Source organism: Podarcis melisellensis, assembly GCF_964234715.1.
Source record: "Podarcis melisellensis genome assembly, chromosome: 10".
Lineage (NCBI taxonomy): Eukaryota > Metazoa > Chordata > Lepidosauria > Squamata > Lacertidae > Podarcis > Podarcis melisellensis.
In genome coordinates, this window is record NC_138542.1 from 46,175,898 (window position 1) to 46,202,363 (window position 26,466).

The 26,466-nt window shown below is 42.9% G+C and overlaps 1 protein-coding gene across 5 annotated transcripts in view; it reads right to left on the reverse strand.

Annotated features, from left to right (window-relative positions):
• CACNA1I (calcium voltage-gated channel subunit alpha1 I) overlaps positions 1–26,466 on the reverse strand; it is a 361,276-nt gene that overhangs the window by 45,573 nt on the left and 289,237 nt on the right. For 4 of the 5 annotated variants that reach the window (XM_081928146.1, XM_081928149.1, XM_081928147.1 and 1 more), the window contains 9 exons: positions 24,724–25,030; positions 21,106–21,512; positions 9,235–9,386; positions 7,202–7,387; positions 5,597–5,714; positions 4,977–5,132; positions 4,515–4,623; positions 2,127–2,299; positions 910–1,329 (listed from right to left, as the gene is read on the reverse strand). In XM_081928146.1, the coding sequence (XP_081784272.1) occupies positions 910–1,329; positions 2,127–2,299; positions 4,515–4,623; positions 4,977–5,132; positions 5,597–5,714; positions 7,202–7,387; positions 9,235–9,386; positions 21,106–21,512; positions 24,724–25,030 (2,028 nt within the window). The remainder of the gene's footprint in view (positions 1–909; positions 1,330–2,126; positions 2,300–4,514; positions 4,624–4,976; positions 5,133–5,596; positions 5,715–7,201; positions 7,388–9,234; positions 9,387–21,105; positions 21,513–24,723; positions 25,031–26,466) is intronic. The other variant, XM_081928148.1, reaches the window with a different exon arrangement.

Below are 26,466 nucleotides of genomic sequence, written 5' to 3' on the forward strand. Positions count from 1 at the left end.
CAAGACTCAGGCTAAGGACAGGGCTTCAGATAGATACACGTAAAGCCTAATCACTGCTGATCTTTAAAAAACAAGAAAACCTATGAAGATTGATAGGATTCTGCTGTACTTGTGGGTGGGATTTTTAGCTGTTCTTGGTGTATGACAGAGATTGAATTTTCATGTCTTGTAAGCTGCCTTGCGTGGGCAGTGTGCCCTGAAAGGTGGTAGAAGCACTCTGAAACCAATTAAATAATGCCAGAAGAGTCTATGGCTTGGGAAATCTGGGGAACCATAGAGTTCTATAGAGTTCTTCAAAAGCTGATCACTCTTCAATGAGATCAGAATGGGCAAATCTTCCTGGAAGATAGCTCACTCACCACTAGGGAAGGGCAAATGTCTCAATTTTTGTCTCTCTGTTTCTATTTTTTTCTGTTGTCAAATTCAGTTCTCCACATTTCTGTATCAGTTTGTGATTTTTGTAAAAAATATATATATCGTGAAAACTGATCAGCATTCTAATGCAAATTTCTCCTAACATACATGTGCTGGTATAAAATTTTGCCTGATATACACATTCCAATAGGCAATTTTCCTGAGTAGAATGCGTTTTCATACGGTATTTTCACTAATATATGCATTCTTATGCACATCTTTACCTACTATTTCCTTCCTTGGTATGCATTATTTAATTGAAGAAGTGCAACACAAAGTCACAGAACACAGTGTTCTTTTCAGAGAACATGACATGAAAAGCATTTCATGGGAGGAGAAGTTTTGGAAAGGGTTCTCTTAGAGCTTCACTGTGATCTCTCTTTGCACAGTACAGGCAGGAAGTTCTGGGCTGGTCCAGCTCACCCTCTGCTATGATGGCTCTCCTCAACTTTACAAAGCCCTAGTGCCCCTTTAGTGGAGGAAGCAACTACTTACATAGTCTATCTCCTCCTCGTCTTCTCCATGGTCTTTGCGGTTGTTCATTTCTGGGAACATATCCTTAGCAATGTTGGGCATTTTGCCATTGCAGTTTTGGTGCTCACTGGGCCCTGTGGTCACACCCATTTTCCGCAAAGGCCTGTGATTGGATAGGACCGTGGGTGCCAACTCCACCAGTTCAGAGGAGCCTTTGGTGTCCAAGGAGAGGGTTCGCCGATGGTGGTGAACTCTTACTAGCCCTTCCTGTTCACCCTCTGATGCCCTGTGTCGTTCCCCGGATAAGAGGGACTCGTGCTCAGCTGAAGGAGGCTTGTGCTTGAGGCTGTGTCCCCGGGCGAGGCTGTTCCAGCTGGAGCGGCGGCTCCCCCAGCCCCCAGTCCGGCTCCAGGCACCGTAATGAGAACTACGAGAGCTAGACTGCAATAAATCCAAGAAGAGGGTTCAGCGCCCCCACCCAAATAGGAAAGCAGCACAAGTCAACATCCTCAGCCATTTATTTATTCAGAATGTTTTCATTAGGAAAATCACATGAGGCAGTTCAGAATCAGCACAGATCATTAAAATTACAATGGAACAATAACTTACTTCAGACTAGTTGCTTTTACTTCAAGCTCTTTTAACTGTAAATTAGAGGTATATGGTTTTGGCTTGGTCATCGTAATAACTAAATCACACCCAACCACCCAGCACTACTCTTATCCATTTCCATAGGGCTGGAAGGGAAATGGATCTTGCACATTCTAACAGTGGGGACAACGAGTTCTGGAAAACCATGGGTGATGTGGAGCAGAAATTCATGGAAGATACAGCTTTCAATGGCTACTAGTTAGGATGGCTATAGATTATCTACAGGACCAGATGCAACATGTCTCTGGATGCCAGTCACTAGGGAACAGCAGGAGAATAGGGCTATCACTCCCTCAATCTGCTTATGGGCTTCTCAAAGACACCTGACTGGCCTCTGAAGGTAACAGGATGTTTTGGTCTGATCCAGCAGTGCTCTTCTTACATTTGAACTGAAGCTGGAGTTGGGATTAAGGTTTGAATTAAGAGAGATGTTGATTAAGCTATAGTACACATGCTCTGAATGTAGAAGAACTTATTCTCTGGTCCCATAAAGTAAACTATCTTATTCTCAGGTGTTAGGACTGGAAATCATTGTAGTATGTTGGCTTTAGGTAACATGTGCTACACCTAGATTTAAATTCACCCACCAGAGACATCACACTGCTTTTCCTGGATTCGAGGGCCATGAGGACTTGGTCTGGCTGCAGAGTATTGCGGGAAGGGTTGGGAATTCCAGCAGCTGCTCCAGGCTGGTTGAGACATGGAAGGCTGGGGTCAAGATGTCCATTTGGGGTCATGGGAATTGCACAAAGCTTTGGATCTAAGCAGAAAAATGCAAAGGAAAGAGAGCAAAGGACATTCCGTTTTCCACCCAGAGAGCCCTTCGATAAATGCATTCACGTGCTTTCAGATATATAGTGAACTCGAAGGAACTGTGCTCATACATAAATTCCACATACATAGATTCAGACTTTGGCACTATCTCCATAGCAATGCCTCTAGGAAATAGGGAGAACAATATGGGAGAACAAAAAGTATCCTTCTTCTCCATCATCCAATAGCTTCTGCACTGACAGTGCTTCATACTTTTCCCATTAAATCTGGGAAACGTTCTCCTTGGGAGAAAGTAAAGCTTATTCTTTATTGCCCAAATGCTTAGCAAAGAAGATTCTTGCAGTAGGCACTCCACTACAGCAGCAGGAGAACTGATGCAGTAGCAATAGCTATCCTTAGTGTGAGCAGCTTAATATTCACATACATGGAAAGAAGCAAAACGGCAATGACTGATGATACCCCCCCTTCCTGCTTTCAAATCGAAGGCAGCTGTAGCTTTGTTCCTGCAGCAGGCACACATTACAAAAGGAGAATATAGTAAAAATGAGAGAAACCGATGAAGACATTAACCAATCTGTGACAAGCTGTTTTGTACCCTATGTTTGAGAGCCACCTCTGCGTCCCCAGACCAACACCAGCAAGTCTCTTTTCATTTGTATCTGGGAATCTATCTACTACCAGACATGTCTTGACTTCCCTGGAAGCAGAGCGCCTATTGAGCCATTTGGCCTTGGAAACCCGTCAGCAATATTAGGGGCTTTGAGGTTCTGAAGCAAGCAGACAACCAGTGAAGTTCCCTCCAGGTTGGGCACCCTACAAACCAACAGCAAATAAAAACTGAAGTCCAGAAGGAAAGGCAGAGATGTATCTTTAGAATGGTACACACTATTGGGTGCTGCCATATGGTAAAGAGAAAAGATCATTGCTCACAACACAAAGGTAAAATGCAATTTCTCTCTTCAAGTACCACTCCAATGTAGTAAGGGTGTCTGACTGGCGTGAATTTCCATGGTACGTTGCCCCCATCACTTTCTTTAAACCCCGGACTCCCAGCGAACTTCCCCCTCTTCACTGTGGTCCTTAGTAAGAATACGCAGGCTTGTAACCGGCATTTACAGCTGTTTGTGTTGAGGGCAATTTGCAGTATTCTCAAAGAAGTGCAGAGGGCATTGCTTTGGCTATCACACAAACAAAATTCTGCCATCCTGTCTTTTGGCTGATTTTACAGATGTTTGAATCCAACCTTTTGTCAAGTCAAATCAGTACCCACGGGGTATTTTACACAGATTTTTTATTTCCGTCTGATGTGCTTTGTGTGATTTGAACACTAGGGGTTTGATTGAAACTCAGTGTGGGAGCCCTGTTCCATCAGCAGCTTGAACATCTTCATCATTGTTATCCTAGTTCCTATGAGGTCGAGTAGAAAAGCCAAGTATCCTGATTTCGCCAAGCCTGCCTAGGACATCACTGTTGCCTTTCAAAGAGAAATGGCAGGATCTGGGCCACAGCGTGTCCAAAAGGCATCAAAATCCTTTAGTAAAACATTGCAATAGCTTTGCCTTTTACTATTAGAAATGCAAATGCATTCAAATTGTCCATTGCTGTGGACTCAGAGCACATTTGGGGTAGAGGAAGATGAAAAGGGAAAGCTGTAGCTCAGTGGTAGAGAAACTGCTTTGCATGCAGAAAGTCCTAGTTTGATCCCCAGTGTCTCCAGATATGGCTAAGACAGAGAATCCTGCCTGCAACTCTGGAGAGCCACTGTCAATCCAGTGTAGACATTACTGAACTAAATGGACCAATGGTCTCACTCAGTATAAGGCAGCTTCTTATGTTCCTAAGGAGGGAACTTTCCAAGATGTTATGTTTTCACATATAAAAGCAGAGACCAACACAACTGTAAGTAGGATCCAAGATTATTCCGCTTTTACAAGGCAATCAAAAGTAAGACCTACTGAGATCAATGGGGATTACTCCCAGGTAAGTCACTACGATTGCAGCCTAATTCAAAGTTGCAAGGTAGTTATGCTAATAAGCCAGAATTGCAGCCAATCTTGAGAAATAGGGAAAATGGGCAATATTAAGTAATAGACTTTATTTCGCTACTCTCATGAAAACCAATATGTTCACAAATTAGATTTCATGCAGCGGTTCTCACTGCAGTTATAGTCATGCAGAATTCCTATACCACCTTCTCTTACCCGAGCCATCTTGGAATTTGTCAAACTCCTCATTGTTTGATGAACTCTGATCGTCATCTGAATATGACCGGTTAGCATCACCCTGCATTGGGAAAATAAAATCAAAGACCTGGGAATTGTGAGCATCCTGAGAGCAAAGGAGGTGCTTCCCTGTGATTCCAGCATTTTGTGGCTTCAGCTTGGTAGGGGATTTCCAAGGCAAGGCAAACTACTTTATGGAAATCATTAGCTGACATGCCACTGCACAGAAGAGGCAACACCTTAGTGTCCAGGCCATGTAATGGCACATGTCCTTGCTTTTCTTGCAGTTGCTTTGAAACCCACCCTCCGCAAACACGTTCCTTGGAAGATCACTGGACATGGGATGCCTCGCCACCCTTTCTAAGCCCTTCAGGCTATGTCCCCAACCAGCTATAGATGTGTGCCATACCCTCCCTGAAAGCAGCTACTGTAGCAACTCACCTCGGCCTGGAATCCCTCCACCAAGATGGCCACCAGCAGATTGAACAGAACATAATTGCCAAATGTCATGAGAGCCACAAAGTAAAGAGATGCCCATGGAGAAGTTGAGGCCATGCCATTGTAGAGCACAACATTCCAGTCCTCCTGAGTCAAGATCTGTAACACAGAACCCAAGCTTGCAAAGTCAAATCAAGAACAAAACATGCAGGCTGGAAAATACATTAACTGACAGGTAAAAAGTATCTAATTGGTTTTATCCTTTTCAGCCCGCTCATATGCATTAACTTTTTTCTGTTTTGGTCATGATATATCTTTTTTCCTGAGGAGATGCATTGGCTGTGTTGTGCTGTTCCAATGCCACAAGCACTCTCTGAAATGTAGTGGGTTGTCATTTACAGTTTACTGTAGAGTAGCAGAAACACTGTGGATCCCTTACCAGTGGGCCGAGCTGAGCTCACAATCATTAGTGGGTTGCAACTGATGGCATGGTGTTAAGCATAGCAGCAGGCCCACAAGCCTGATGGTTCAAATCCTATCCTTTCCCTTAATCACTCCTTGTTTCTTGGAAGACATGTCTCCTTCCCCTCCCCTTATTCCCTTTTCCTATTTCTTGGTCTCACCTGGAACACTGTGACAATAGCCCAAAGTAGGGAGTCAAAATTCTTCCGGTCAGGGACTGTGTCTCCTGTGTCAGTCCTGAGGCTGAATTTGCACCCAAAGATGTGCATTCCCAGGATGCTGTTGGAAAGAACAGTTTTTTAATTTTTAAATCAACACATTTCTGATGTAATTTTCATTATTAAAATGTTCTTATTTATTTACCACATATGTATCCTATCCTTCTACTAAAGAAACTAGGGCAATACATATATGGCTTGTCACAGGACCCAGAGCTCTGCCTCCTCACCCCCAGAAGAAGAGGTCACGGATATAGGGGACAGAAGGATTTGCCCTCAGAACCAGCCTTTGGTGTCCCTACCTCACTGGGAATTCTAGCACCAGGAGAACCTGTCATGCCAGTGCCTCTCTGGCTGGAAGAGGCTGCCCTGCCTTCCTCAGACTCGTTTGGAGGCTGTAGCAGAATCCCAGACTCCACCATATTGCTGGGTCATGGGCCATTTGCAACTTAGATTACTAGTTCTAATCCCATTTATCCCAGGCTCGTTCACCGTGAATTTGTTTTCCTTATTATTCAGGGGGAAAATGCTCTGTCTGTTGTTAACCCTGGGTAACTGTCAGCAAAACCCATACTTAAAGGGTTTGAACGTCTGTTCCTCTACCTGCACATTTCTGTTAGCGCAGCAGTTCAGGGTTTCCTGACTAGCTACTTTGCATTTATCTTGATTTTGTGAACTGTCATTTTAATTGGTGATTTCCTGAATTGTTCAGATCCCGGCATTATTGCACATTGTTTTCCATTAAGGGCACAGAAACAGTGTTTAATTGCACATGACTCCCAAAAGGAAGGCACAGAGAGCAGAGAGAGTTCACAACAATTTTCTCCCTTTAAACACAGCCTGGACTTGGTGCTTTTGGTTGTGATGTTGGTTGCCAAGGGTGTTTTTTATCAGTTTAGGTTAGTTTGGCAGCTGTGGCTTAAACTCTTAATAAATATCATTTAAAAAAATAAAAATAAAGACTGTTTGGAAAATGCTGCTGGCACAGAATGTGGCTGCTAAGACATCCAGATCGTATTACACCTATGCTGCATCAGTTACATTGGCTACTTTTTCATTTCCAGGCCCAATTCAAGGTGCTTATTTTAGCATATACCGTAAAACCCTAACTAGTTTGGGACTATGTTATCTGAAAGACAGCTAATACATCAACATCAGCACCTGAGACCTTGCTCACCAGCCCACCAGTGAGACCCATTAGGCTGGTGGTGATGGGCAGGGGCTTTGTTAGTGGTGACCCCACACTTTTGGAATTCCCTTCCCATGGCATTATCACTGCTGAGCAAAACAAAACTCTGAAGACAGAAGTCTGCATTTAGCTGATTTGCACTGCTGCTGCTGGTGTGTGTGTGTGTGTGTGTGTGTGTGTGTGTGTGGTGTAATAATAATTTCCTGTGTTTTGAGTTTTGCAAAGCTGCCTTGAAAAGTGTTTTCCCCCTTAACACAGCAAGTTTTAACAAACAAACATACATCCTTTCTTGTGACTGAACAAGTAAAATGGATCTCATTCTGGATAGTGTCTCTGCACCCTGGAATTCCTCTTTTCACCTGAATATAAAGATAAACAGCATGAGGAGCATGCAGAAGGTAGCGACATTGTCCATGGTCTTCATGAGCACCACCAGCTGACGCCGCAAGGCAGGCATGAACCTCACCAGCTTCAACACCCTCAGTAGCCGGAATGTCCTCAACACGGACAGGCCACCATCAGCTTGGCCTATGATCTCCCAGATGCTACAAAACAGGGACAAAAGCAACAAGAGACAAGGGAGGGCCAGAGTGAGACCTTGAGAAAAGTAATAGAAAGGAATCCCAAAGGATGATGAATGACAGTGTGAATATTATAAATAGAAGCAACTTTTATTTGAGTGATCTTTAACTGAGATCCAGGTAGACTGTGTTTGCCAGAGAGCGGGAAGGAGGGAGATAATTTTGGTTGTCAATTGCACTGGTGTCTATAAACCAAATATCCCTATGTGTAAGAAATACAAAGTTTGTCTGAATTAATTTGGTGAGAACAAAATACACTTGCTTATAACTCCTGAGTTATTCTTTGTTCTTTGGAGTTAATGTTCCCCTTATATCCTTCCCTTAGTCAATTTCAACAGGTTCCTTCAGGATCTCTCCTGAAAGCATTTTATACAAAGATGTTATGATGCTCCACAGAAGCGAAAGCTTGTTTCCAGCCTCAAGAACCAGAAGGGAAGAAACAAAGGGTGAAAACTACAGCTTAGCCAAAACGGCAGCCCCAGTTCACTGCTCTGCCCCCCCCCCCCATGTTTGCAGGTGGCAACTGTTTTGGTAACCTTCAATGGAGCCATAATTCAAAAAACATACACAAACACCGTAAATGGTTTTGGAGGTGCTTTGCTCAAGGGTGAAAGCAGGGGCTCTTTCCTTTCCTTTTCTTAGTCCTGCTCATAAATTTCAGCAGGTCTACACTGAGTAAAACCTAGTTGAATAATATCTTCTGGCTACCACTACCAAGCTCCCCTCTTCTCAGGTGCACTGCACCCTGGCAAGTAGGAAGTAGGGAGGTCCTGGTGGCCAATCTCTCTCCCTGCTGCCAAAACCTCTTGCAGAGCGAGCGGCTTTTAGAGTGCTAAGACTGAAGTAGGAAGCTGCAGCTGCCAACCTGCATGATGAAGGGCCTGTTTTGACCCCAGAGTCCAGCAGTGAGGGAGCCAGAGAAGATTCCTGGGTCTGAGTCTGAAGCTGGTGATCAGGGGACCACCAAACTGGAAACTGGCAAGGAGGAGCTGACTGAAGCAGATGCCACAGCACCAGGATTCTTAAAACTAGAGTCAGGAACTTCCTGGATAATTTCCTCTAGATGTGAGGAAGCAAAGCTTTGTGCCCCTGTAGAGTTGTCAAAAGTCAGAGTAGATTCATCTGAGCTAAATGAACCTGATAGAAGTCAGCTTCCTCTGTTCCTGTATAAATGGTACTCTGAACAGGGTGGGTGTTTAGAAACTGATGGACAGTTGCAGTGAATGGCGAATCTAGGCATAAGGTTCTCTTACAGTTATAAGGCTGCACGTGGACCTATATGATCGGACAGTGGGTGGTATTTAACACCAGTCCTACTCAGGGAATGTCCATTGAAGTTAATGGACCTGAATAACTTTGGTTCATTAGTTTCAGTGGGTCTCTTCTGGGTAGGACACAGTTGAATACTAACCCCCCCCCATGTTTAACGGATTTATGCAAGCAGAACCATGATACTCATGGTTTTATATATAGCAAAATGGATCACAATTACAAAGTTAATAGGAATTGTCCTGAATCCAAAGGAAAGCTGGTGGAAAGGCTGAGAACAGACTCCAGAATGGCAAGTTCCTTGGTCCTGTGCACTACCTTTTCAAGTGGCTCTCACATTTTATTGATTAAAATGTTTAATATAAAGTAGTGGCGTCACCAAAGGCTAGAATGGCTTGAGATGTGCTGTCCCAACACAACATTGCTCAGAACACTGCTTGGAATGAGTTTCATTTACTTCTTGGGCAGCCCCAAAACTGACCCTCACCCATCTTTCTTACACTACTTCTCATACATTGATGCATAGCTTTGATTATCATTACCTGATGATGACGATGATGCTGTCATAGATGTTGTAAGGATTGCGAAGATAATCAAAGAGGCCAAAGGCAGCAAGTTTCAAGATCATCTCTAGGGCAAACATGCTGGTAAACACAACATTGCAGATTTCCAAAATATTAGTCAGCTCTTCTGGCTGCAGGAGAAATAAAATAAAATAAAATAAAATAAAATAAAATAAAATAATCAGAAGCCATTTAGGAAACTTTCTATCACACACTGTTCCGCCTAGTGTGCAAGAAATGGGGACTCTGGGTAGAGAAGAGACTCTTGCAACTTTTTCATTTTATTATTTATTTTTTAAATTGCATGTTAAATGTCTGTCTGTAAAACCACCATCTCCCAGTGATGTCCCAATATTTCATGATGTTTCACTTGTTATCCCCGAGTTTTTACCTTAAATCCTTTATGTTCTGTTTTGGTTCTGTCTCCAGGACTGCAGGTTGTTGCTGTTTTTTTAAATTGTAGCTGTTTTAGGGTGAAGAACAGCTTCACCCTATGAAATGAAGAAATGAGATTGCAGGAAGCTTAATGTGCCAATTTGGTGTTCCAAAGAAGATTGAGGATTACTGTGATGTTCCATAGAGATTTACAATATACCATGTATATTGTACTGAATGCTGGTTCCTTACGAATAAGGATATGCGATACAGATTATGGACCAGCATACCAACTGGGAACTTGAAATTGTTTTGAAGATCCTCAGGGCATTTGCACTGAGGCCGTTATATGCATGTTGAAAAACCTTATCTGTAAAATTTGCATCTCAGTACTGAGAAAGGTATAAGTTATTTCTGCAAGTTTCATGTTCTCATTTTAATGTATGCATATTTGGGACTTAACCGTACTAGTGCCCTCTTCTGCCTCCTATAGAATTACATTACTATGTTACTAATGTTGATCTTAGACTATAAAAATTTAGAGTGAATTCACTGCTGGATTGCCAGACATAGCTCTATTCAGTGGCATAGCGTGGGGGGTGCAGGGGGGGCCGGCCGCACCGGGCGCAACATCTGGGGGTTAGAGTTAGGGGGCACAAATCCACGGATTATGGGGCGCAAATCCACGGGTTAGGGGGTGCAAATTACTTGCCTTGCCCCGGGTGCTGACAACCCACGCTACGCCACTGGCTCTATTATGGACTTGGTTGTATTCAAACAACAGAAGCACACAATTTCATTTTTGTGGTCTTTCACTGACTATTTCTATAAATAATTTTGTTTTGCATCAAACTTTGTTGTTCTTTATGATCATTGGATATATATTTTTTCATCTGCTTAATTGGCACAAACTATTTCAATCCCCTTCTTTTCTTTTCTTTTCTTTTCTTTTCTTTTCTTTTCTTTTCTTTTCTTTTCTTTTCTTTTTTAAACCATCAACAAGGTATGCTTATCATTTCCACCATCCATGGCATGTGCTGGAGCACTAGCACCAGACTATGATGGTATACTAGAGCTGTTTTCTAAAACGAATTAGCACATTTCTTTTAAAAATTGTTTTGTATTAAACCCTAAATGGCCTCAGTCCAGTATACCTGAAGGAGCATCTCCACCCCCATCATTCTGCCTGGACACTGAGGTCCAACACCAAGGGCCTTCTGGGAGTTCCCTCCCTGCGAGAAGCAAAGTTACAGGGAACCAGGCAGAGGGCCTTCTCAGTAGTGGTGCCCACCCTGTGGAACGCCCTCCCACCAGATGTCAAAGGAAAAAACAACTACCAGACTTTTAGAAAACATCTGAAGGGCAGCCCTGTTTAGGGAAGCTTTTAATAACTGAAGGACTATTGTATTTTAATATTTTGTTGGAAGCCGCCCAGAGTGGCTGGGGAAACCCAGCCAAATGGGCGGGGTATAAATTATTATTATTATTATTATTATTATTATTATTATTATTATTATTATTAACATTTCCCTTAATGCAAAAGTCAATCAATCAATCAATTTTTGGAAACAAAAAATAACACTCACCCCAGTTATTTTGAGATTTCCTCTCCATTTGCAATAATGCATATTTTCGAACAAAACTTTCCTCTATCCTTCCTTTCTTCTTTTCTCGGTGTTTTCAGCTTCCCACCCCCAGTCCCTTTTTATACCCATATTCTTCTAGTAGCAGCTTGCTAGGCCTTGTTCTGCTAATCTTCTCACATAACTCTCTCTCTTGGCTGCTGTCTCATTAATTACCCAATGGAATATGTAGATATCTTGGAATGTATTTTATCGAAGAGGAGCTTGTTATGCTTTGCGCTCAAGCACACACTTAGGCTATAACACAATTCCATAAACAGAGTATGCAGCCAATCATGTCACTTCTATGTTGCATACAGAACAAGCGTGTCAAGAAAACTGGTGGCATGATGCTATTACCCCCTGGGATGTTTGTGGTGAAAAAAAGGCTTGAATCAAATGATTCAGCCTTGGATGCATGCGGTATCAGGGTTTCACTCGGGTCCTTTGTGGTCTTCTTGGAACTTGCAAATAACATCCACTCACTAAGCCAGAAAAATACAGTTCTGCTTAGTTTGTGTGTGTGTACAACAAATAAGTGATTGAATGAATAGACTTCAACCACCTGCCCTCCGATGCTTTCTCCTGAGTTCCCATTCCAGTTCCTGAGCGCTTTGTCCCACATAATCATCTGTTCACTCACACCAAGTGGTTTTGACAACTGCTGTCCAAAAAAATCCCCTCCCTCCTGTATTCTGAAAAAGCAAAACCCTTCTCTCTCCACAGCCTACTAATTCATCCCCACACTTTCTCGGGATCAGTGACTTCACGCTAATTTCAACACAATGAGAAGGGGAAAACAACAACAACTGCACACCTTTCCCATGCCAGATGATTCTTTATTAAAGCTGCCAGTTTCCCTAAGTGAAAAAGTAAAGACAGAATGGGAAACAAGGCCTCTATTTCCACCCATAATTATGTTTGACTAATAATGCAAGTGCTAAAAGGCAAAAGATGGAACGTAAAAACTAACAGAGTGATCTTGTACATTGTCACACAGAAGGAAGAGTAAGTGTTTGTAGGGTAAGACTATGCACACTGTAGTAAGCCCCAGGGAAGCAGAATTTACTTTGGAGTCAATCTGCATAGGATTAACTTCTAAGGGTCGTCCCTCATAACTTAAAAACCTGTATTGTAGGGTGAAGAAAAGACAGACGGTAATTTCAGAAGGAAGTGGAAATCCCTCCCCTTATTTATCTCTACTTTTACCATCTCTACCATATAACACTGGTCCTGAGATCTGCATTGGCTCCCAGTACGTTTCCAAGCACAATTCAAAGTGTTGGTGCTGACCTTTAAAGCCCTAAACAGCCTTGGTCCTGTATACCTGAAGGAGCATCTCCACCCTGATTGTTTAGCCCAGACAGTGAGGTCCAGTGCCAAGGGGCTTCTGGCGGTTCCATCACTGCGAGAAGTGAGGTTATAGGGAACCAGGCAGAGGGCCTTCTCGGTAGTGGCGCCTGCCCTGTGGAACGCCCTGCCATCAGATTTCAAGGAAATTAGTTTCAAGGAAATTTCAAGGAGATTTCAAGGAAATCAGATGTCTTTTAAAAGACATCTGAAGGCAGCCCTGTTTAGGGAAAATTTTAATGTTTAATGCTGTATTGTTTTTAATATTTGAATGGGAGCCACCCAGAGTGGCTGGGGAAACTCTGCCAGATGGGTGGGGTATAAATAAATCATCATCATCATCATCATCATCATCATCTACTTTTCATTTCCTGAGCTGAAGAATCAGGCAGAACAAGAACATTTTGGCTCATTCAATAAGCCTCTGTGTAAAACTCCCGCAAGCTGGTGTGAAAGATAGCAGCTTTTTGCAATATGTGTTCTGAGGCAGGTTGAAAATAGGATGCTGTCCTAAAATTTGTATGTTTATCCTGGACATGAAGGAACGCCAACTGTAATTTCACCCTATCACTCTCCAAGGCAGATATCACATTAGAATATATTTTGCATTTTACTACCACTACCCACTTCTGAAAATGTTGAGTTGCGGGGAGGAGACGCTAGAAGAAAATACGAGTGAGGACTGAGCAGGACAAAAACTTGTTTTGTAAAAATAGACATAACCTGCCTCACTGTGAACGCTTTAATTTCTAAATCGCATTGTGGTGTGTTTTTCATTTTTCCTTGCCTTTCTGAGAAGAGGTCTATGGGGCTTGCATTTTCCTCCCCCTTCATCTGAAATAGATGAGAGATGTGAAACCCGAGGCACGGAATTGTGCCCTGAATATGACTAGCATATTTCATTCTGATCTCAATGTTCAAATGGAGTATCTCACAAACAAATAAAATGCTGAGTGTGTGGGAGAGTGAAACTAAAGACCTCACCTTGTTTCACAAAAAGTAGTGGTTTTTGACATGGCAGGGCAGTGGTAGAGAGAGGTGGGGAGCAGCTTTTCTAATATCCATCTACTTCAATTATTCCTGCACATGGTACTAGAGTTGCACGTGGTGGAATTCCCGCATACAGTCATTCAATAAACACACCCCAGTGTTCAAGCAATGACACTAAAAATGTCAAAGATATCACACGGAACCACTCCGACAAGTCTCCCAAATAGAAATAGCAATGGAGGTGCTGTATGGGGAACTTATTGCAAGCACAAAATATAGCACACAGACCAAGTCTGGGAAATGCAGTCTCCACCCCACAGAAGGGGTATTGAGGAGAGAAGTGTGGCTTGCATAAGACAAATATGTAACATTAACAAGTGCATATTTACTTTGCTGAAAATGTATTCTGCAGAAAGGTTATAGGGGGGAACTTCTATTTGTAGTCTAATGCTCATTTCCATGAAGCTCCCCACCACAGAGACGAGCGCACATCCAAGTGGATTAAAGATACGCCTATTTTTGGCAAGGCGTTTTCAGATACCAGGCCTGTCCTATTTAGATGTGCGCTTGTCTGTATGGGGGCAAGCACAACCGTGATGAAAATAAGCTCAGAGCTGCACAAGCAAATCTGCACAAGAAAAGAGCTGCACAAGAAAATAAGCTCAGAGCTGCACAAGCAAATCTGCCCGAAGAGTCTTTGGCAGAAACTAGAAAAAGCAAAAATACCAATTCCAGCCCAAACCGAACAGATTATGTCAGTGATAATGAGAAATGTAATGTAGCATCATGATATACTGGTGAATTGTCTTCCTTGCTCCTGCTGACGTGTTCTCTCTCTCACGCCTTCTGTGCCTTCGTGAGGAACTGATGTTTTAAAAGTCATCCTTGTCTGTCTCTTACCGAAAAGGTCACCTGTTCCCGCTCACTCTCCTTTCCTCCCTGACATCTGTTTCACTAGTCAAGTGCACATCTGCTAATCTTTTTCTAATGGGCCATCACTCACCCCAGGGAATGGTTCTACCTAGGGAGCTGGGTAAGAAAAGAAGAGCGTAGGAGAGGGAGACAGGAGAGGAACGGCTGGGGAAAGGCAAAACTTCTAACAATTCCACATTCCAGAGTGGAAGGGAAAATACAAAACAGAACACGGAGAGCCAGAGACACAATGAAAAAGCAAAGCAAAGAGGAAGCCAGAAGCAAATTATTAGGATGGGAAAATAATGAGGGGAGGGGAGGCTGAAGACATGCAATACAACTAAAGCACATGACTTCCCTCAAAGAACCCTGGCATACAAAACAAACAACGATGAGGATAATATATGAAGCCCAAACTAGACGCTTTGTTGGGGGTGTTTAACAAAGTTGCAGGAGTGGGAGGAATGATGGTCAGCACACACTTGGCTGTTTCACACCAGCTGTTGGACCAACCTATCTCACAAGGTTTCTATGAAGGAAGGAAACAGGTGGTGGTGAGGGAGATTCAGTTTTCCTGCTCAACCACAGATCTCACTTACAGTGCAATCAAGAGCTAGCTCAACTGAGTTCAGTAGAATTGACTCACTTTGGATCTTGAGCCAGCTGTCAGCCTAACCAATCCCACAAGGTTGCTGTGAGATTAGAAACGGGGAGGCGAACCATGTACAATGGCAGGCATAAAATGTAAGCAATATTCAGAGGCATACTTAGCTGCTATGAAGTTAATTCATTGATAGACCTATGCTCCATAAATTTGTCCTAAAGAAAGTGGCCATCACTATTCCCAGTGACAAGGAGGTTGACAAACCTATTATGTGTTGTATAAAGAAGTACTTTCTTTTGGCTATTGTGATAGGGCAGGTTAATCTAAGACAGGAGTGGGGAACCTGCGATTCTGCAGAAGTTGTTTGACTCCCATCAACCACAGCAAGCATAGCCAATGGTCAGGGATGATGGGAGTTGGAGTCCAACAACATATGGAAGGCCACAAGTTCCTCACATCTGACCTAAAAAGAGAGTAAAGTCTTATCTACACTACACTAGCTCATCTTTATTATTACTTCATACTTTCCAGGGCTGAGTCACGGCACTGATTTTAAAAATGTTCTGAAGTTAAGCTGTGGCAATACTGGTTCAAATTAAACCCTTTCCAGAGGTCTTAGCACATACTGTTGTTATGTTCTGATGGTTATTCTATAAATAGTCCTAAACAGTACATTAACTCAAGCTTATGTAAAATTTAAATGAAGTAACTCACGCCAAAATCTCCCTTTAGCTACATGGCTCTTGGATAACCTCTCCATCATATAAGTCATGTGTTTATAATATTTGAATACTAGTAGATGATTATACTGATTGTTCTTTGCCCTTAGTCGTTGCCAATCAAAATGATAACTACTCAGCTCCTTTAATTTTTCTTTTATGTCAGAGCTTTCTTTTTAAAAAATGATTTATGTTTTTATACAGGCCTCCTCTGAGCTGGGCATCATTATTTTTTAAGAATGAGGTGGCTACATTAGTGCTTATTATACAAAGCAGAGGTTCTAATCAACCAGGGCCCTCTTAAAAGGCTATGCCCACACTGTCTGATTCACAGCCAATTCTGTGCTATGAATATTCCATAAACAGAAAGCAAGACTGTGGGCAGGTTAGTCAGCAAATGTGGGTTATCATCATACATATTGCAAAAAAAAGGGGGGGGAGGAGAAGAATGGTATTTTCCACACTCAACTGCTATCCTGTCAAACTTTCACAGAAAAACAATGAAACTAAGGGTGGTAGGGATTGCCCTTTGATTATTGTTGCATATAGTAGAGTTTAGTTTAGCTTTGTATTTGTATTGTTTTGTTTTCAAAACTAATAAAGCATTTTTTAAAAGAAAAAACTAAGGATGGAGGAGAAATTTGATTCGCATTGCATTTAAGTGTCAAACTACCTAATTCACAATTTCTGAAACAATATGTGAACCAAAACACAACCATCCTTTGAAATTTGCATTCCTCTGAATTTTGCAATGCAGTTCTCCAGCTAAGTAATTTGTACAAAAATGCATATACTAGGGTAAATTAATGATAAAGTGTGCATAACATAACGTAGTGAAAATAATACACCAAAAATCCATTACCAAAAACTTCTTTGCAAATCTGTGTTTCTGTGTATTCAAGCATTTGTATACAGCCCACTTACACAGGGGTTATGTTCTAGGCCCCTGCACGCATAACTGAAATCACGTAAACTGGGGAGTGCCATTCCTCCCCCCCCCCGATCTTCAGTTCTCTCTCCCATTCTCTCCCCAATCCAGATCAAAATATCTGTAGTTGAAGCTATGGGGCTGCCTGAAGAATACGCAAGAAAGTTGCTGCTGCTGCTGTGCTACCCCGCATGTCAGCTGTTAGGCGGGGAGGCTGAGCAGCCAAAACAAAGCTTCACTGCATCTCAGGTCTCTTTGGGTCTTCCTCTGCCCTCACTGATGTCCTCTTTGGGCTCTGGGGAGAGTCTCCTTGTGAGCTACGAGGACTCTCCAGCTCTCTCCCACCATTTCTGGATTTGGAAAAAAATTACTTATTTATTTTCCTGACATCACACATATATGTGGTTGCACACGAGTCAATCATGTGTAAGTGGGAGAGTGCCTGTATTTGGAGAAATGTCCTGATGAATTCTCAGAAGGACTGTTTTGGTGGGGGGAGGGGGCGGAATCTGCAAACTGATGCAGAAATGTGAGACCTGAATTCAAGATCGGAAAAACGAGAAACTGAGAGAAACCAATATTGACAGATTCATCTATTGTTAAGAAGAAGCTAGGGGGCTTTTTTTTTTAGTTGTGTGGATGTACAGAAAGATATTGTATGCATGACCTGGTAGCCGTCTTTCTTATCCTGGATTTAACTTGGCCCCCACTAAGCAGTAGGTGCCAAGTTCCCTGACAGGCCTTGGTAAGAGGAAACAGACCCCTGTCAGGTTTGTTTCCTGATGCTCACATCAGGTTGCCTCACTTGTCAAACATGGAGATGACACCTTCCTCCTGACCTTTGACCTCACCCTCATTTTATACCCACTCAGATAGTATCTGCCCACATGCACTACCTTCTGCTCTCTCTTTCACTGTCCACAGAACTGCTCACAGCAAAGCTCCAGCTTCATTGAGGCAGATCACAGGATCTCCACAGGACCATCAGTCTGCAACTACATTGCCAGTTCCTCCCTCTTCTGACTACACTGAAACACATATTTCACAAGCACTTCAGATGAACCAACATTCCAGAGAGTATGTTACATGGCAATCCTAACTACATCTACACAGAAGTCCCATTGGATTCGGTGGGGTTTACTTTCAGGTAAATGGGGCTAGGCTTGTCACCTATGTCAGGAATACTGAGCAAGGGTTGGTCATCTCTCACTATCTTGATACGATGTGCTGTCCACAAAGCATACCAACATGCATCAACAAATACAGATCACCCGAGTTCGGTGAAAAACTGTTTTTATGCAGAAGAGGCCACGTTGTGCGAAGGCGACCATGTCTTCTGATGAGCAACTGGACATTCATAATGCAGATTCTTTGCAGTTGTAAACACAGAAATATAATTATTTTCTACAAAGCTATAATGTTGATTTAAAATGCCACATTATTAACTTTCTACAGACATCAGGGTGCGGCTACTGAGGGAATATTTCATGCGGAGGAACAAAACTAATTTGCATGAATTAATTGCCTGCAATTAACATAAGTTGCAAATTGTTTTCATGAACTTAGCTGAGGCCAAAACTACAATGTGTTCTCTATGTGATGTGAAAATGTGGCATCAGCCCTTGGGGGGAAATGGAAGAAAAATCCTGAGAGATTAAAAATAACACCAATAGATTAGGAAATTATTTTACTGGCTTCACAGTTCAGAGTGTAAGCCTGTGGGTAGCATTTGTTCTTTTAATTCAATTGTTGTGCTGCACCGAGTGCCGAAGCACTTTCCAAATAAGAACAGCTACAGCAATCACTACTCTAATAATTCCTGTACTTTGCAAGCCCTCTTTGGAAACCCCTTAGGTTTTCAATTTTTGAAACAAAATCTTTACAACATCAAGGCCTGAAAATGTCCTGTTACAAACAGAATGAGCACTGGAATTGTCACAATTCTAACACAAATATCTGAGTTTCCTTGTATGCGCCTTGAAAGCTGGGTCCTCTGCCATTCCTACTGCATACATCAGTAGCAGCAGGCGGGAGGGGGTACCATTGCACACCTGGCCTCCCATCAGCTGCTTACTGGAAGGGACAAGGTTGGATTGGCTCTGGTGATGCAACTGGCCTCCTCGCTGCCTCACCCTCCTTCCCCAAAGCTAAAAGCAGAAGTAGCTCCACTGAAAGAAAGCTGGTGTTGCAGCTCCACCCAACAGAGTGAATCACTTTGGCTATACAAGACACTAAACAAAAGACAAGACTGCCACATGACAGCAGCGGTACGTGCAGGCTTTGAGCGGCAGGTTGTCAGTACAAACATCTGAGGTCTGGCACAGCTGCCTTTTAGGTTACAACTCTGCTCAATATTATGTGTAGCTGATTCCTCTGTGACAGTTCAGAGAGCCTCATTTGTGCCCAGACATTTGCCTTTTCTATTTTGATCTATTCTTTAGCACAGTTTCAGATTAAAAGGAGAGTTCCTGCCCCTGCTGCCCCTTGAGAGGGTTCCTTGAGCTCCATCCGTACAGGGCTCACTGGATTCCCTTGTACCTCTGTAGAAACGGGCTGTGCTTGTGTGTCTCTTAATTAAGCTGGAAAGACTGGCAAACGGATGGATTTGATTTGAGCGGTGGGTGAAGTGCCTGCGCTGTCCCCAGAGGCTGTATTAAACTAAACCAAATAGACTAAGGATTCAGTTAGCTAATGAGGGGAGAAATGAGACCGAAAGAGAGGAAGATAGTGGGAGCGGAGAGTTGGCAAAAACAGAAACACACACACACACACACACAGATCAGCTGAATGGAGCATAAATAGAGGAGGACAAGGAAAGGGACAGAAATAAAAGGGAGAAAAAGGTAGGAAGCTGTGTTGGTTCGTCTAGATCAATATTGTTACTAGTAGTGCTTCTCCACGTTTTCAGATAGGGAATCTCTCCCAGCCCTACAAGGAGACGCCAGGAATTGAACTTGGAACTTTCCACATGCAAAGCAGTTGCTCTACCACTGGGCTATGGCTGTTCCCCAAGAGAGAGCAGGAACTGAAAGGGAGATATAGAACAAGGAAGCAAAAGGAGGTGGAATGCACTTCAGATGGTTACTTCACCTATTAATCCCCCTCCCCATTCATTCATTTAGTGAACACAGACACTTGTTGCCCGGTGGGCTTACCAGCTATTTCTGCCCCAAAACCACAGTGAGGTAACACCTTTATTAGGAACCAACCCAAATGTCACAGAGTTGTTTCCAGGACTGAGAACGAATTGATTAACTGCTTTATTTCATTTTTGTTTAAATGGGGGTATGTCTGTTATTTCTTCTTGATCCCAGCAGTTCTTGGTACAACCTGTAATCTGCAAAACACTTACCAGAGGCTAATATGCAATTACTCCATCTTAAAAAATTGTTACAAACTGCAGACTCTGGGGCTTTAGTAACATGAACTATTTTTTTTTACTACACTCACCCAACAAATAATTTTCTAAACATCCAGTCTGAAGATGTTTGGAGGAACTCAAAAGCTTGCTCATGTCTTTGTGACATATTGGTTTGGCCTAACAAATGTAGTATTCTAGCATGGCTTTAGCATCTCCCCTGCCCTGCAACGAGCCAACAGAGCTACTTATGTTTTTTATAGGCTGCATCTTCCTCAGTCAACCTAGAGCAAATGTCTCCCATTCCATTTGCATAGGTGCCAGATAGGTGCCAGATACCCTGGCCTCAGTTCACAGGACCACTATTGCTACTGCAAAGCCTCCAATTGGATTTTCCTTCCATACTTTCTTGTGGGGTGGGGAAGATGTGCAAGCCTAGTATAGAGTTATGCACAAGATATAATCATAGAAGCTCTAAGGGAACATGGCAGATACAGGTGCCTTGTCCAGGTGCTGCTTGATTATATACTTAGGTCCTTAAATACATGAACTACCGTATTTTTTGCTCTATAAGACTCACTTTTTCCCTCCTAAAAAGTAAGGGGAAATGTGTGTGCGTCTTATGGAGTGAATGCAGGCTGCACTGCTATCCCAGAAGCCAGAACAGCAAGAGGGATTGCTGCTTTCACTGTGCAGCGATCCCTCTTGCTGTTCTGGCTTCTGAGATTCAGAATAATTTTTTTCTTGTTTTCCTCCACCAAAAACTAGGTGCGTCTTGTGGTCTGGTGCATCTTATAGAGCGAAAAATACGGTACCTACCAGCTCCTAGGCCCCCCCAAATCCCTACAGAAAGAGTAAACTCACTTGAACATTGTTGTGTTGATGTCCCGACAACCACAACGTGCTAGATAACAGCCATACTTTTCAAGGTACACAGTATCGCCTCAGACTGCTAAGTTAATTTATTGTTCACTGCCCACCAGTCTAGCTACCTGTTCATGGTGCTCAATGCCCATGCTGATGGTGTTCACAAGGATGGCGATCATGATCCCACGGTTGAAGTATTTGCTCTCCACAATTCCCCTCAGTTTAACCCTGACTTCTTGCCACACGTCACTCCAGAGAGCCAGCTGTCCACCTTCTTCTCCATCCTCCTCCTCTTTCTCCAGGTCTGTAGTCCCGGTGCTTTCTTTTCTTCCATCTCCCTCCTCTTCACTGGGTCCTCTTCCCTCTTCCTGATCCGAATCAGCGCTCTCAAGCACGGAGAGTCTCCGGGCTGCTTCCCGCTGGGCCTTGTGACATCTTGGGCAGTTACTGGGGTCAGACGTCAAAGTCATGGCAATCGGTTGGCCAAGACCTTGTGGCACATAATCAACACAGTTGTGCTTTCGGCAACGTCCTGGGGAATAATAAATACAGGGATCAAATTTAAGGGGAAAGCAGTGCTACATTTCTGCATCTCAGGCAAAACAGGTCCTAAACTGTATTGCTAGCCATTTTAAGCATGAAGGAAATTAAGCCCTGGAACCGTCTGCCAAGGGAAGTGTTAGGCTCATCATCACCAAGAGACTTTAATGGAGACTGTTTGTCTCTCAGAGACATGCTCTACTTCAGCTACAATAGATTACACTCAATTGTGTTCAGCTCTGTAGTAGGGGTAGGATAATTCTCCAGACTGCAGGAATCACTAAATAAAAGGCCATGGCGTGTGTTATCTCAGAGGTGAAAAAAAGAAAAAACATCAAAGCTTCTTCTGTCCTTAAAATCTATGATCCCCTAGTTATCACTTAAATAAATAGTTTCACTGGCAGAACATATTGCTGAAAAGGTCCTTGCCTGAGTTCATCAGAACTGCTGAGTTTTTACTTAATGTCAGTGTTACCTGTTATATCTGTAGAAAGAACAACAACATGAAGAGAAAGTATAAAACAGTCCAATGTTGCAAACTTGCTCAAAAAGTTATTCTGATTTCAAGCTAGAAGCCCCTCTGTTCCTCACCGCGTGAAAATCTAGCGGAAACAGGCGAGAAGGCACAACTTCATGCTCCTTTCTGGCACTACAGGTCATGCGACACTTTTTTTAAAGATGTAAAGCTAAGATACTTTATACCTGAATATGCAAAGTGTGAAGGCAACCAGTTCATCAGAAGCACAAGTAAGGGAACTAGGCTTGACTGCAACTCCCTGCTGAGTGTGCAGGTTCACCCTGGATATATGGAGCAAAACTGGACAGGCTGATCTGATTTGACAAGCTAAGGAAACCTCTTTAGCTTGCATTGGCAGTTGGGCTGTTCTTATAACCAAAGTAATCTTGTGGGATCCAGAGAGGGGTCAAAGTTGAGTGGCAGAGCACGTGCTTTGCATGTAAACATCGCCCGGCACCTCTCAATACTGAGCTAGATGGATCAATGGCATGACTCAGGGCCAAACAAGATGAGACATAAAATGCATTTGTTAAAAATACAGTTTGCTCCTTTGAAGCTGCTGTATGCTTTGATACAGGCAACATCATGGGATTTCCTCCCAATACATATATCAGCTTTAGAGGTGGGTTTGCTTTTTGTTTTTTTTTTAAACTCAGGACCACAGTAGGGGAGGAAAGAATTAAATTTCCCCTTCCTGTGTTCTGCAATCCCCCGAAATATCAGCTGCTATTAAAAATACATGTACAGTATATTACTGTAAATAATTATTTAACATTGCATCCAATTTGGCCCTCCGTATAAGGTAACTTCATATGATCAGGCAGTAACTAAGAGGCACCCCCCTCATTTATTTATCAAATCCAACAGTCTTTAGATATTCAGCTACAGGGAGTGGCATTGAAAGACAGCTGCAGTTACCTGAGAAATGTGCCTTTAGTTTCCAGTAGTGATTGGTGAGCTCCTTATAGCTTGATTTGGAAAGGGTTTGGGGTAAAACATTTTCCTCATGTCAGAAAAGTCCTTCCCCCCACTCCAAGCCCATTCCAGAGTTTTGGCTGAATCACATGGATGATGATGTCATTAGAAACATAATTGAGTTTGAAGGCCTCAATTTCCAAATAAACACCATGACCCCTTCTTTTCTCCACAAACTTATGAACGAGTCTCAAGATGGCACAACTCCATTGCTGCTGCCTCAGTTGGCACCATGGAATTTGGGTTGGAAAGGGAAGTGGGCAGCTGTGGTGGTTTGTGAAGAGGGCTGGTACCAGGATGAGCTCATTAAAACCAGGCCCAAACTTTGGTTAGGGTTTGATGTTTGAGTTTGATTCACAAAGAGCTTAGGAAGCCAAAACCAGAGTTTGCTATTCCGAACTCACTCCCTTATGAATCTCAGCACTATTATTATTCCTAACATACCGCTGTAAAAGTGTGCAAGTTTTCTTTTAGAATGAGGACAGAACATGAGAGCAGGAGTGGTCATGCAGAAAGAAATCATCACCTCTAGGTGATAAAATGCTCTCTCATCATTAGAAAGCCAGAGATTGCAGGTCTGGAAGAAAAAGCGATTTCTTTGCTTTATCCTTTTCCCTGCTAAATTCACCTTGATGGAAAGTTAAGCACTAAAATGTAGCTTTGAATGTTGCTGTTCTCAGGCTAGAAATGCATGTTCAAGTACAGCATTTACCTACAGCCTGAGTTCCTTTACTGTTAGGTGATCCTGGGTCCACAGACGGGCTTACTGCTGTGGCAGAGGCATTCCTTTTGCAATGTCATCTTGGAAGGAAGCCTTCAGGAAGCACAGAGGTGTGATGCCATAGACAAGAAAGGACCAGGAGGCCAACAGGAAAGGGAGCCCAGCAATGGCAGGAAAGAGGGGTATGTAAGAATCCCAGTAAAGGGTGGTTCATTAGTTGGCATGGTTGGAGAGCTGTATTTCTGGAGCTAGATAAGGTCCAGGACAGCCCAAGAATTCAAGTAACATCTGAGTGACGTGGCATCATTTTAAAATATTAAACTACATTTTAAAATCTCTGAGACTCAACTGTGCTGAAGCCACTAAAGCTATGAGTAGAAAGAACTGTTGGTTACTGCAAACTTTTGGATGCCATCCAGGATAATTTTACAGGACCATGGCTTGCTTTCCATGCCACAAATGATTTAAAATGTATTTTTTTATATTCAACAAATAAGCCGTTCAAAATGTCCTCCTGCGTAGATTTTGCCACTGAGCTTTACTGCAGGCCTGTCCTCCTTAAAAATGCTAGATTACCTTGGTTTTAATGGTCAGTAAAGTCTAATCCTCTTTATTGTAAAATCAGTTTCTGCAATTGTGTTTCCATTTGCCTGCCTCATATTATATTATGGCAATTTTTCTGACCTACAAAAGGGGCTATTCCCCCCCCCCCTGAAGATCTGATGCATCCTAGATTAAATCAATGAACAAATCTCTCACCAACAGATTCTACTCAGAGTTTGTCCAGTGTACTGCCTTCTCCTCTATGGCCACTACATAAGTTTTCTATTAGCACTGCCATCTCTGTGCCTACCACACAGTGTTATCTATTAGCATAGTGGGTCATGTGTTTTAAGTACTCTGATTCATACGTATGGTCTTATCAATCACTTATTTCCTCTCTCTTCCCCTACCACCATCATTCTGCTGACTTGGCCTTGCAAATCTTACTGTATTGCCTCTGGTCTTTCCCATTCATGCTCCTCTTGGCAGCGCTCGGCTCCGTTCGGCCCAGGCGCCGATCTTGCAGGCTGTTGTAGAAGCCAAGGGTGCGGCGCTTGGCCTTGCGTACAATATGGCAGACGTATTGGAAGATTTCTTCATAGCAGTCCCCTGGTTCCATGTAGCTGGCCACGGTGCTGGAGGACAGGTACCGTGCTCGCTGCTCCTGCATCAATTGGTGCTCTCGCTGCTTGGTCTCCGAAAACTGTGTAGCAATGACCACCAGGCATAGGTTGATCATGAAGAATGAGCCCACCTAGGAACCAGAGGAGAAGAGAGGCATAAAGCATGAATTTAGAAGGAAGCAGGGAAACAAAAATCTGGAAGGGAAAAAAGGTACAGATGCAGTTGAAATGCTGCCTCCTGGAGAAGTATATTTATTATTTACCTTTATGGAATACTTACATCCTGCTTTTCTACTTGACAAAAGACCTCCAAAGTGGTTGAAAATAAGTTTGCAAGTCTGTCATCAAGATGCATTAGGTTGGCAGGCAACAGAAACAGGCTTTTTTGGGTTGTGGTCCCATATTATGGAACTTGCTCCCAATTTTTAAATAGGCCTTGAAGACGTTCCTATTTCAAGCTGGTTTTAACTAATATTCGGAATGCTCTAGATTGTTTTCAACTATTGCTGTTCTAATGTTCCGTTTTAAGCTGCTTTTAATTAACATTCGTACTACTGCAGTTCAATTGCTTCTATGCTGGTGTTTCTAATATTTTAGCACTGTTTGTGATTTAAATGTTAGATTATGATTGTACAAGGAATAGGAATTTTATAGGATTATTTAGTTTTTTAGTATGATTTGAGCTGCCTTGGGATGGTTAGCTCTGTAAAGCAGCATACAAATGAAATAGATAGATAAATAGATAGCCAGATGATGATAGATAGATAGATAGATAGATGATAGATGATAGATTTTAAAGGAAGTGGAAACTCTAGGAGAATGGAAGGAAAAGAGAGTGGTGATTGGAAATGTCCATGTAGGGACCGCTTACCAGCGGGAAGGTAAACAGCGTTTCCGTGTGCGGCTCTGGCTCGCCAGATGCAGCTTTGTCACGCTGGCCACGTGACCTGGAAGTGTCTCCGGACAGCGCTGGCCCCTGGCCTCTTAAGTGAGATGGGCGCACAACCCCAGAGTCTGTCAAGACTGGCCCATACGGGCAGGGGTACCTTTACCTTTACTTTAAGATGCCACTGCTGCTGCTGCTGTGGCTGTAGGAACAACCTTAATTTGGGACAGGTCCTCATTGAGAAGATTTCCAGCTGCATTCCATGATGGGAAAATACCAGGTTTACTATTTTTGACTTCACCATTATGCAGCCTTGGGTAAAGGGCTTTGGCAGGGGGCGTGACTGGAGGGGATGCGATGTCCAGTTTGGTTTTGTTCCCTTGATTGCTCTTTACTTGGACTCCCAGTCTCTCCTGTGCATAGTTAAACTATGGAACTTGCTCCAGCAGAAGGTAGTGATGGGCAGCAAATTGGATGGCTTTAAAAGATGACTGGACAAATTTGTGGAAGATAAGATTATCAATGGCTGCTAGCCATGATGGCTATGCTCTGCCTCCATAGTTGGAGGCAGCAAAGCTTCTGAATACCAGTTGCTGGGAAACACAGGAGGGGAGAGGGCTCTTGTGCTTGGGTCCTGCTTGCAGCTTTCTCACAGGTATCTGGTTGGCCACTGTGAGAACA